The 12784-nt window shown below is 36.2% G+C and overlaps 2 protein-coding genes across 4 annotated transcripts; one reads left to right on the forward strand and one right to left on the reverse strand.

The window, feature by feature from the left end:
- Positions 1–258: 258 nt before the first annotated feature.
- Positions 259–2607, forward strand: LOC124828536 (20 kDa chaperonin, chloroplastic-like). The gene is made up of 6 exons (XM_047301854.2): positions 259–356; positions 551–723; positions 869–1048; positions 1190–1345; positions 1803–1880; positions 2200–2607. Exons 2-6 carry the CDS (start codon positions 556–558, stop codon positions 2371–2373), a joined length of 756 nt encoding a protein of 251 aa, XP_047157810.1. The 5' UTR covers positions 259–356; positions 551–555; the 3' UTR covers positions 2374–2607.
- A 565-nt stretch (positions 2608–3172) lies between these two features.
- LOC124828537 (auxin response factor 19-like) lies at positions 3173–10281 on the reverse strand. Of its 3 annotated transcripts, none has more exons than XM_088105357.1 (14): positions 9906–10281; positions 9323–9744; positions 8355–8470; positions 8166–8261; positions 8021–8077; positions 7781–7936; positions 7595–7679; positions 7256–7346; positions 7005–7169; positions 6728–6923; positions 6463–6601; positions 4265–6132; positions 3949–4136; positions 3173–3859 (listed from the first exon to the last, which is right to left on the reverse strand). In XM_088105357.1, exons 2-14 carry the CDS (start codon positions 9363–9365, stop codon positions 3676–3678), a joined length of 3384 nt encoding a protein of 1127 aa, XP_087961483.1. In that variant the 5' UTR covers positions 9366–9744; positions 9906–10281; the 3' UTR covers positions 3173–3675. The 3 variants fall into 3 exon arrangements, with proteins under 3 accessions (XP_087961483.1, XP_047157814.2, XP_087961484.1); XM_047301858.2 differs by having other exon boundaries at positions 8355–8467; positions 9906–10280; XM_088105358.1 differs by lacking the exons at positions 7781–7936; positions 8021–8077; positions 8166–8261; ... (1 more) ...; positions 9323–9744; positions 9906–10281 and having other exon boundaries at positions 7256–7390; positions 7595–7663.
- Between the last annotated feature and the right edge of the window lie 2503 nt (positions 10282–12784).

Consider the following 12784-nt stretch of genomic DNA (forward strand, 5'->3'; position numbering starts at 1 on the left):
ATGATCTATAAATCCTTTTAACTTATAAATCAAAAAAATTCTAAAATAATTTACCAAATTTTATATTAATAAGACTTACTTATAAGTTGGTAATTAGTTTAATGACATTACTTATCATAAATATTAACATTTGAAAATATAAAATACTTTTTATGTAATTTCCTTTTGTAAAATGTTGAGAAAATAGTAAAAAATTGTGGAGAGGTGCACCGTGCACTGCACCATAGAATTCCAGAAACTTCTGATAACTTTCTATTATTATCCAAAAAAAAAAAATAGTATTTGCTTAGGGTTTATATTTATCTTTCTTTTCACTGTTCTCTTACCTCCAAGCTGCGTGGCATAGTTTTGATAAGGTACACTCGCTAATCTCCTATTTAATCTTCTTTCTAGAAAACTACCGTGTCTGTATAAGATTTAAAAAACTGAATTGGAAGATCTGAACGAAAATCCTAACACAAAAATGCAATGCACGATTCTAACAGCATTGTTTGAGGTACATGTTTGTCGAAGGTTCCTTAGTTTAATTTGAGTTTCATTTTCTGAGCAGCTCCGATGGCAACCTCACAAGTCACTGCATCATTGAGGAATTTGTCTACATTTGAAAGGATTCAACCCTCAACGCTTCGATTTCCTTCTGTCGGGCACGTGAGAATTGGCACTCTCAGGCAAAACTCGTTTCCCTCTCTCGTTGTCAAAGCTGCCACCGTTGTCGCCCCCAAGGTCTTTATTCTCGTTGCCATGTTATTGATTGTTGACATAGATATAAGTTTTGTGCCCGATCCTCGGATTGTTTTCAGTGTTTCGGTTTTTGCATTGGGTTTTTCTGATCAATGCCACGTGTTTCTGATTTTATTTCACGATTCAGCACACCACTGTTAGCCCTCTGGGTGACAGAGTACTGGTAAAAATTAAGGATGCTGAGGAGAAGACTGCAGGTGGGATTTTACTGCCAGCAACTGCTCAAAGCAAACCTCAAGGGGGTGAAGTGGTTGCTGTTGGAGAAGGAAAGTCGGTTGGGAAGAACAAAGTGGATATTAGTGTAAAGGTGATGTTTACTTTCTATGTTAGGAAATCATTGACATTTAATTTTTGCACTTCTAAATTTTACTGCAGGAGATTGGAAGAAAGGAGTGTTTTCTTCTTAATTTTGAAATTTGAACTTATGTGATTCATTTCCTTTATACAGACTGGTGCACAAGTTATGTATTCAAAGTATGCAGGGACTGAGGTGGAGTTCAATGGTTCTAAGCATCTTATACTGAAGGACGATGACATCATTGGTATCCTTGAAACTGACGAGGTCAAGGATCTTAAACCCTTGAATGATAGAGTCTTGATAAAGGTGTGTTACCCTTTTTAGTTTTTGTTTATTCTGATATTGGATGTTAGGCCCAGAATGGCATCGGATGATTTGTCAATCACATATTTATGGTGCGTTTTCACTAAACAAATTGATGAAGTATTTATTCAATAAGTCTTTATGACGTTAGGATTTATACCATAAAGATTGTTTGAATAATTTACAAAGATTTTTATTTTGATGAGTTACATTAAATAGTTTTTGGGAAATAAGCTAAAAAGGCTTAAGAGAATCATAAGCTCAAATAAGTTCCCTAAACTAATATGTACTATATGTTTTTAACTTTTAACACTCTAGGTGTATTGTTCTACCCATTTAGTAACTTATTTGTGCAATATTTTGCTTTAAGACTGCAAATATGATTTCTGCTTATTTTTCGTGCCTTTAAAAATTAATTAATGAAGTTATCTGTGCTGATTTGTGTAAATATATACTGCAGGTTGCTGATGCTGAGGAAAAAACTGCTGGAGGTTTGTTGCTTACGGAGGCAACCAAGGATAAACCATCTATTGGAACGGTGAGCTTTCATGTTGTTCTTGACCTCGCGTTGAAAAGTTTGTATAGTTACAGAAAATATTAATTTTGAAAAAAATGTTGTTGTCAGATGAATACGTTGAGAACAATTTAATTGATTCTTGCCAGTGTTGTATTTCCTTGTCCTAAATAGTTGCCTCTGGTATGGAGTCAGTCTATACTCTGCCAGGGTAGTTTTTAGTATGAGTTCTTATGAAATTCAACAAATTTTCCATATATGGCGACAATACAAAACAAATCTTATTTTGTCAGTATATATTTACTCTTTTTATTTTTGTACTCTGTCTTTGATGTTACAACAGGTGATAGCAGTTGGTCCGGGACCTCTGGACGAGGAAGGTAACAGAAAACCATTGTCCATCATACCTGGGAATACTGTTCTGTACTCCAAATATGCGGGGAATGACTTCAAGGGCAAAGATGATTCTAACTACATTGCTTTGAGGGCTTCAGAAGTCATGGCTATCTTGTCATAGTAACAAATTTTGCAACCACAAATTTGTCTTAATGTTGAAGGAAATGGATATTTGTGCCATGACTACATGAAATGTAGGTGGTTGCAACCCAGTTCCTTTAGACTATTTGAATTAAAATTGCAAGGCTTGATATGTTATTTATTTTCAACGGATTTTCATATTCTGCACTTCCATGACCCACATACTAATGTTGTGTTCAGTTTATTTATTTTCAACGGATTTTCATATTCTGCACTTCCATGACCCACATACTAATGTTGTGTTCAGTGTGGAGAATTCACTTTGTGAGGAGAAGGAAAAGAAAGATTCAGGATGTTCATTTCAACTTATTTGTGTGGATTTGTGAGTGATGATTTCAAGGATGAGAATTAAAAACAAATTTTCCTCGTATGAAAGAATTTGAGGAATGAGAAATAAAATTATAAATCTTTAATAATAATAATAATAAAAAAAAAACATCAATCAATTCATTTTTAAATTTTTTCAAATACATCCACTAACTCTTTCTCAAATCAATCTTTTAGAATGAAAACACCCTTAGGGAAAAAAAAAGCCAAGAGGCAATTGATATAAATGGAGTGAGGCAGGGAAAGAACTCAGATATACTAAGATGGTGATGGTAGACCAAGCAGACATAGAAGATTAAGCTAAAGTAGATGCAGCATTATACCCCATATCCTAAAACGAAATTTCATTGTTATTCTATAGAAATCTATACGTAATATTTAAGAAAAAAATTAAAGAAAATATTTTTAAAAGGTTTAAATGAACAGAAGACAGGAAAAATCAAGAACACGGATGAACAAAGACAGCACATATTTTAGGGGATATTTCCTGTAAATGCATTCCTCCGTAGCCTCAAGAGTGTAAAGTAGTTATCACTAACAATAAATTACACTCTTGAATAGTTAAAAATGAGACTGAATTTTCTTCATCCATAATGGCCACCGTGGAATCAGCCAGCACAAGAGCTAGAATTGGCACGCATTCACAATTCTGAGCCATCACTTAGACATCAAACTTCCGTATAAAACTTTAACCATAACAAGATTTACAAGAGATAAGTAAAAACTAATGTTTACACTAATTATAAACTAGCTGGCTATTCTGCTGTACCTGGCAAAAATCGAAAAGAAAAAAAAAAATTCTAATCCAACATCCGCAAGAAAAGCCGACTCCAATAGTAAGGGAATGTGGTGGTGCTCCCTTTAAGGATCTGAACTTGTAATGAATGTCTAGTTTCCATTTGAGAAAGCACCAAACCAACCAAAGTTTCATGTTTTATTGGTTCTCCACCAATCCTTACCTATTAAAAGAGGCAGCTGAGTTATCTTCATATTGTCCCCTCCATGCATTGCCACTGTCTGTCCCACTGCAAGCTTGATTAGGGATTGGAACATTACCACCTAAATCCCCATCCAAGCTCATTTGCTGCACTTCTGAATGAGACAATATCTTTATGCTCTGCACACAGCTTACGAATTCACTGCAAGGAATTACAGGTTGGTGGTCAAGAAAAATAAACCAGAATTGTAGTAAGTAGGCTTACAAATCATTAAGGAGTTAGCTACTTACTCCCAAGGGTCATCACCAACAAGAAGGATGTCATTTTCATGATCCACATATACTAATTTCCAGTCAGTCCTTTGAGGATCTAGCTGCCCTTCAATCCCAAACATTTTAGCCAAATCATGCCGAAGTTCATCATATCCCCTGTAACGGGTAACATCAATGCATCTTCCAACAGAGCCACGCTTTTGAACCTGCAAAATTTGCACATCATCTGAATATCAATTCATCATCTAATTTAATAAAAATTTTAACGAAGGCACACACACCCACAATTCAAGCTATAGATATACGAAATTGCTATTGTTACAAAACGACAGACCTTAGTATATGTTCGCATTCGTGGAGGTTGGTTGCCCCGCAAGCCACTATTATTCAGAACACCAGTTTCGTTGATGACAACATCACTTGAGCAACCGGGCTTGAAAGGCATGTTTGGCAGTCCAAACGACTGTGAGCTGATGTCAGCAGTTGACAGCTCAGTTTCAATGTCTCTAGGAGCACCACCATAGTTAGACAACAAATTTTGAAGATCTTTTGAAGAGTCATATCCCCTTAAAAGCATGGTATCAGGGGTTAGATCATCCAGATTAGTGTCAAATGGTAAACTGTTTCTTGGGTGTGATTGGGCATCCCCTTCCATGCAGAAGTTCGAAAGTGGCAAGTTCTGTTGGACATTTCCAGGATCAAGGCAGTAAGATGTTCCAGAAGAAGAAGCTTCCAGCTGATCGGTGATTGCCCCTTTATACTTCAACTGGTCAGATCCTTTTAGATTGAGCAACTCATGTTTGTTCTGCATGTCAGGCTTACTGTGAAGATCCTGTAACAGATTACTAGTGGGCTCAACCATCAAACTCCCCCCTAATGGGGCCGGTAGTTGCTGATTTCTTTTCAGGAGGTTTGGAGGAGACACCTGGCAGTTATTAGTAGATGGAGAAGTTGAGCATGATGGGGCATCTCCATCTGTTAGTGTAGAGGGAGCTCTGGTGGTGGTAAGTGATTTCTGTGTATTCTGGGATTGGCTCATAGGATTCTGTTGTGATTGCATAAGAGATGAAGAAGAGAAGTTGTTGCTGTTGAGAAGCTTCTCTGTTGAACATACATTATTGGCAAGCTGTTGAGGCTGATGATGTGATATAGGTGGTGGGGGCAGTGGTAATTGCTGGTTTTGTTGGTGAGGATTTTGTTGCGGTAGAAGCTGAGACTGCAATAGTGGGGTGGACGTAGAAAGAAGTTGCTGTTGTTGGTGCTGCAATTTCTGTAGCAACTGTAGGTGGAGTTGTTGCTCTGAGGGATTTTGCTGTAACATTTGAGTAGCAGGCGGTTGTTGTTGTGATGCAATCTGTGGCAGGTTTTGTTGCAACAACTGCAGTGGAGATTGTTGCAATTGTGTCTGTTGTTGTTGTTGCTGTTGTTGCCTCAGTAGGTTAGCTTGCTGGTCTAACTGTTGCTGAAATTGCGAGTCATGTGGTAAGGATGTCAATGGGAACGTATTCTTACTAGCTGATTGGATACCTTGCTGGGTTTGGATACCTCCTGAGAGTAATTGTTGCTGCTGAAGCTGACCATATGCCATTGGTGGTTGTACAAACTGACCTGTAATCTGGTTAGAAGAAACTACCCCATTATTCGTAAGAGTAGCATGCTGACTTGGCTGTTGCGGTTTCTGGGGCTGCTGTCCTAGCTGTTGAGGCATTTGCTGCAGCAATGGCAGGTTTTGTGGCTCAGGCAGCTGCTGTTGCCTCTGTTGCTGGAGATGGTTCATTGGTATTTGCAACAATGACTGTAGTTGCTGCTGCTGCAGCTGTTGTTGTTGCTGTAGCTGCTGCTGTTGCTGCTGCAACTGTTGCTGCTGAGGCCATGACACTGGGGACTGTTGCAACTGGTTGATTTGATTTGGCAGATTGGGTTTGTTTAATTGAAGAGTTGGGGAAGAGAGAACAGGAGGTTGAAAGCTCAATAACTTGGATGGGTCTTCGGTGCCAAGGTTACCCTGAAGAGTATTAGATGGAAGCATGGATGGGAAACATCCTGATTGAGCCGCTGAGAGCTGATTATTCGGTTGCATGCTCATCCACTGAACTAAACTAAAACCAGGAAAGATTGAACTAGAGGCATCCTTCATGCCAAACTCCTCTCCAAGCCAGGGCATACCTCTCTTGAAAGCATTTTCCATATCCGATTCTTCATCTGTAAAATCAATTGCAAAGATGGGAATAAGAACAAAATGCAGGTTTTATGAGTGATACTATTGAAAAAGGATATTACAAACGAGACTGTACATTCAGAACAGAAATAAGCCTGACTCTATGAACAGTAGACTACCAAGATACCAAGCAACAATTCATTAACACAGTCATTGCCAGCTTTTTTTACAGAAAATTACTGCTAAAATGATACTTCTGTTAATGTGAAGATGAAAATAATTAAATTAAGGAAAGTTTCTCTGAATGTAATGAATGAACCAGAGAAACAAACAAGGAAGGAATTCTTTATAGGAAAGCTGAAACTAGTTGCTACCTGGCATTCCTGGTTGCCTGGGGAACTTGGGCCTAAAAAATGGAGGTGGACAAATATAGAAAGGAGTAACTACTGGTTCAATTTCCCAAATTGAAACTCTACTGGGGCGCTCACCAGCTGTTGATTCATCCCATCCAACCTATAAATAATTCAAAGCATCACTATCTCATTAAGCCAATGAAGAGGTTTGCATAATGGATGTTATAAGGCACTTAACCAATTCCACAAAATAAATAACAATGTTATACAAACATTTTAACAATACCTGAATGTTTCGCCATTGTGAGTTCTTCCATCGTACAGGATCCAAGTCGCTGATCCCAGTTATTGTCCCCATATATCTGCGTACTCCAGATTCCTCAGTTTCAAACATCATTCTAAATCTCATTCCAAGAGAAACTTGAGTGTACATGGCTTTGTTGTACTTGGCCAGTGGAACAACAAATTCAGAGGGGCTAGCCCTGTCAAATTCAGAGGACCATTATTCAATGGATGCATTCCATGCCATGTTATGACATGACAACACACATGCCAAATAGTACCTTGGATTGTAAAATATAGTAAAAGGGCTGTTGTTTGCAGCAGCATGAGCAGCAGCAGCAAGGATGCCAATATGCATGCTGTCACTGGATATTACTGATGAAGAGAGTGCTGGTTGCTGTCTGTTAGCACGCCTTATACCTAAAAGAAGATGCTTCTTTTCATCTCTAAAAATAACCCAAAACAATTTCCTCAGCGACAAGGGTCAAAAATATTCCAGAAATTTCTGTGCAAAACAAAATATATACTTAACCTGATAAAAAGAACAGAATCTCCTGCAAGCAGTCTTTTTGTGCTGACAAATACACTCCAACCAGTAGTTAATAGATGCCTCTTTGGTTGTCCTGTAGCCCATGTGCAACCAAGTTTAGCAATTAGCATTCAAACTCTGTAAAAATCAATTACACACTTTCTATGTTCTCAATAAGGTAGAACCACATTAAGAAGGTTTTCTAGTTTAAACAAAATGATTTGCACCAGTAAAGCGATAATATAAGCCATAGCAGTTTATTTTACAAAGTACTAGATTTCAATGGTGACATATATCTAAGAAAGATGGCAATAAGTATAAAACATGTCACATAGATAATACCTCTATAAATATGTCTAAATGGCCATGTATTATCATGCAAATCCTTGGCTACAAGCTCCTGAGCTGGAGGCTGCATTGAATAATCCTATCAAACAAACACAGTTATGATCAGCATGCAAACTTCTTCTGATTATTATAGCTCTAGCTCCAAAGGATAAACAGAAAACGGAAATGTCATGCACGTACCAAAGTCGGGAATATTTTCTCAGCTGCTCTACGTGGCACAGAGAATCCACCATGAGTGCTGGTGTCACTAGCTGTAAGTGTTTTGCAGAAGAACTCAGTAGGCTGCCGGTTTTGTTTGAGACCCATGTCTGATGCCAGTATTGCTTCTTTCTCATACTGTACGAGCCAGCCAATTCAAACAATATTTATTGGGAACTAAATCCCACATGCAATAAACAAAGATTGAAGAGTTAAACATACTTTGTTTACAGGTTGAAGAGTCATCTGTGCATAGACCTCATCAGTTTCAGGATCAGCCTGGAAAAAATACACAACAAAACCATTTTAAATCAGACAAATTTACATTGTGTCGAATCAGCAAGTCACATGTGGGAAGTTCACGTACATGCAACGCAACATTGTGAAGCATGCAAATCAACTTGGAGGGAAGGTTAGGGTAACTGGGAATGAAGTCAGTCTCCTTTTGCATGGAAGCTGCAACCTGCAAGTTACAGTATCACAAAGAACGTAAAGCAGAATTCAAAATACAGAAATAAGAAGCTCTTAGAATAGAATCATGGTATATGAAGTATACTTGTTCGCTGTGTCCTTGGGGGAAGTACACCACAAGACTTCCAACAGGAGGCAAAGACACCAGAGGTCCAGCACAAGCATGCCATAACTCTGAATTGATCGGCTTCCTTTCCCCTGCTAACAAAACAAACAAACCTTTTAACAGACATTATTATAACTCTTTGTTTTCTTAAATGCCTTTTTTTTTTGTCTGAAACAGAGAAAAATACTGAAATCTGTTGAATCCATTTATGTACAATTTCTTCAAGCCTGATATTGAACAAGAAATGCATATTTGAAAAGGATATATTATTATAGAATAAAGACATACAAAATTCTTTAATAATCAATATTTCTGAGGAGGCAGCAGCTTTAACATGTATTTACAATTGCCAAAAAGCAGTTTTAGTGCAAAAAGCAAAGGAACAGATCTTGCATATTCCTCTCGTGAGAATATACAGAGAAGGTAAATAAATAAAATCGAAAACCCTTTTCTTTTCTTAAATATTTTATTACACAGGAATCGTATTCTCTCTGAAGATTGTCACGCAAACATATTCACCGTTTCTCTACTTGTAATGAAACTGCAGAAGCAACAAGTGACCCTTTTGCTCAATTTTTGCCGTATTATTACTACACCCGATAACAAACCAAACTAAGTAAACAACTCTATAAAGCTAAAGGATACACCGCAAGATGAAAACGGTTCTCTTGATTTTTCAGGAGAAAAAATGGTCAGTTATTTATTGCATATGTAATAAAGCCATTTGACAGTCACCCAACTTTTGAACTCAAATGCTCATACATATTTCATCTAAAATGCCATTTGTCTAATTTAACAGCACAAAAGTAGTATTCTCAAAGAAAAAAAAAATCATCCTAGGAGCCTCTGAAGAGGATTATGCTTTGATGAATCATGAAATAGGAAAACACAAGCATAGAAAGAGAGAGAAAGATGAATGGTGAAGCGGTAAGGTTCGAAAAATCCACCTTCGCCAGAATTAGGCAAGAAACCATTGGATGGAACCTTCATTGCGACCTATGAAAAATGACCCAAAACAAATTCACAACATGGCCTTTTCTAGAACCAAGATTCGCCCCTGTTCCACAGTTTTTCCATAACAAGGCAATCCTAACTTCAATTCATCCAGCACTGCCCCAGAAACGAACACAAGGATCAACAGAAAAAAGCTGACCCCTTTCCCTCAAATGCAACTAATTGCTAGCTCCAATTTCCACAAAGCTCAAGCACTCCAAATTCAACAGCTTAACATCCGAGGATTCCAGCCACACATGTCAGCGCCAAATCTCAAAGAAATAAAAACTCTAAAACCAGCACTCTCGGCCGAAACCGTAAGCATCAGCAGAGAATGGAAAAGAAGTGAAGGTGATGATTTCGAAGAAGCCAAAACCTGTGCAACCGAAAGAAGTGAACTCAACAACCCCACCAAACAACAAAAGAAGAAAAAAAGAAACAGCAGAAAAGGGCAGTTTGAAAGTAAAGAAAAGAAGGGGCAAAAGAAAAAAGAGTGATGAAGCCCCAGTTATGTCCGAGTATGACGTAAAGAATCACCTTGCACTTGCAGGCGGCATATTCATGAGGGTGGACAAAAGAACATAGAGAAGAAGTGACCAAAATGGAAAAGCATGAAATGGGTATGCACTGTTGTTTCTGGGGATTGAGGTGGCACAACAGGTGATGCAGCAGAGATCAAAGTAGAGAGAGAGAGAGAGAGAGAGAGAGAGAGAGAGAGAGAGAGAGAGAGAGAGAGAAAGAAAGAGAAAGCAGAGGGCAAGGAAAAGCAAGACAGCTTTATTTCTGTGTATGTGAACTGAACAAGCCGACATCAAATATAGACCAAAGCAGTCAATCACAGACAGACATGGTTAAACAACTAAGCTAAAGCTAAGTAAGGCTTTGCAATAAACGCAGACACACGTATTTACGCTCCTCAATTACGATACATAAAACAATCTTCTTCTTTTATGCCAAAAACTCCCATAACAGTAACACATTCTAATGCTATCGGATAAGGTGAAAACAACATCTTCCACCTCTAAACTTACCCTATAACTTAAACCAATCACAGATACACATTTATCAAGTAGGCATTAACTACTAATACAACTTATTAGTATATAATTATTATAAAAATAACAAATTTATCGTAAGACGTTTTCTTCCGTTTGTTTTTTCCCATTTCTGTGAAATTACTCCTCGTGATTAGAAAACTTGGGCCCAATATTCAGTGCAGAGCTCAGATTCCAGCGTGTGGTGCCTTTTCCTTTTGGCTACCATGGTTGAAGTAAATTGTGAGGGTAAATTTTGAGTGAAAAATATTAGTATTTTTAATGGTTGGAGGTTGAACTGGTAAAGCGACTGATCTCAGAAAAAAAGTTGGGGTCCATGTGAGGAGGAATTAACGTTTTTATCAACATTTTCTGTGAACAGCTACGAGAACTTGTAACACTGTTCAGGTTTTAATTTCCTTAATTATGGAATATTTTAATATTATTGCATCGCCCCTTTTTTAGATTCTCGGTGGATGCTTGGTCCTACGAGGCCAAAAAAGTCATTTACGAAATACCTCTACTCTACACTTTTGACTAACAGAAATAAATTGGGATTATCTTTCGATCAAATTTAAGAACAAAATTTACTACTTTTATTATTATGGTAATGTTTTCTTTTAAAATTACTTTCTTCGAGTATTCAAAACTCAATTGGAAAGGCTTTCGATCTTGCTTCATGCCATTCACGATTAGTATTTGATTCTTGGCAAATGAAAAAGTATCGAAAAAAGAAAATGAAAAGAAGATTATTATATGCAAGACTACGGCAGCCACTGATCCAAAAAGCTGGAGATTCACATGTCAAAGCTTGATTCCTGCTTCAAAAATCGTATTACCTTAATTAATCCTTTTTCATATACCTTAATTGTCCAAAACGTTAACATTTCATGATTTTTGAGAAAAAATAGGATACCCTAAATGCTTTCATAGTTTATGTCTTCTTCTTTTATAGCATGAATCTCCCCAAACTTAAATGAAGAAAACAAATTCAAACTCTTTCTTTAAAATAAAAATTATTATTATTATTAAGTAACACAGACGAAAATTTCTCTATTTGCAGTGGGATGTGCCTTTAGGCTGAATTCCAACTTCGAACGTAAGCCATTCTAAGTTGGGATGTGTCTAATCTTTAATGTTTGAAGTCAAATTTCATGTTAATTTCATCAAAAAAAAACAAAAGTTAGTGATGGTTGCTTCAACTTTAACACACGTTTACTGTTTCATGACGCAGATCGAAAAACACCTATTAACTCGTTTCTTCCACTGCGTTTGATTAAACAAGGATGTCATACGTACCTTTACGTTAGAAGTTTGAAATAAGAGTTAGATTGACTGTGAAAATAATCAGTACACGAATATAGTATACAAATGTGAAGCTCGTTAAACTAAAATTCTCAATATATGATTTGATTTAGTTCATCAAAAACAGATTGAAACGAATCCTCCAAAAAATAATATTACTTTACTTGTACGATGAATGAATGTGGTTATTTGTTGAAGTAAGAAAAGATACGAAGCAAGTTTGATCTTAATATAGAGATGCATGATTTTTTGTTGGGAAAAGGAAAACTAAAAATGTTGGAGTGAGATAAAGTGAGAAGGAAGATGCAATCAATCTCTCTAAAAAGATTATTCGAAATGGTACACATTGAATTGAAGTTATCTGAAAGAAAAAATAGAGGAAATAAAAGTGATGTTATTTGTTCTGTATATCTTATTTCAACTTTTCTACAATTTATACTCAATGGCCTTTGAACTGATTTTCTTTCCAAAGTTTTTCAAAGTTTCGACAATGTGAAACACATGTCACAATTTGTTTACACAAAGGTCTCCATCAATAATATTTTCTTCCATAATATAATCATCATACTTCTCATTTTTCACTCCAATACCCAACTTCTATTTTTAGCACCCTTAACCCCTTTCACATCCCCCATTCGATTCGCCTTCTTTAAATTTAAATTAAAAATAAATTAAAAAACTTAAATCCTCAAATGTGATTTCAAACTCAACACATTACGAATACAATTTTCTTATTTAATATGATTTTTTTATGTTAAAAAGAAAACTAAAATCATATTTATAAATACAATTCTAAAAGATAATAAAAACTAAAATTAACATAACTAAATTAAAATAAATATATATTCATTTTTATTTTTTAGAGACTAAAATATATTAAAGTTGAGGAGAGACCAATTTTGCATAGGAAAATTTTCCTATAATTTACACTGTTAATTATTTATATTTTTTAAGTATTATTTACTCTTTTAAAAAATCCTTTGCATAATTCTTTTTTGTTGAAATGCATAAAGTTGTTGTTATTTCTTCAAATATCAACTCTAATTAAGTAAATTTTAATCTCTTGATTACTTTTTT

This window comes from Vigna umbellata, chromosome 1, assembly GCF_029865625.1.
Source record: "Vigna umbellata cultivar VRB3 chromosome 1, Vumbellata_1.0, whole genome shotgun sequence".
NCBI lineage: Eukaryota > Viridiplantae > Streptophyta > Magnoliopsida > Fabales > Fabaceae > Vigna > Vigna umbellata.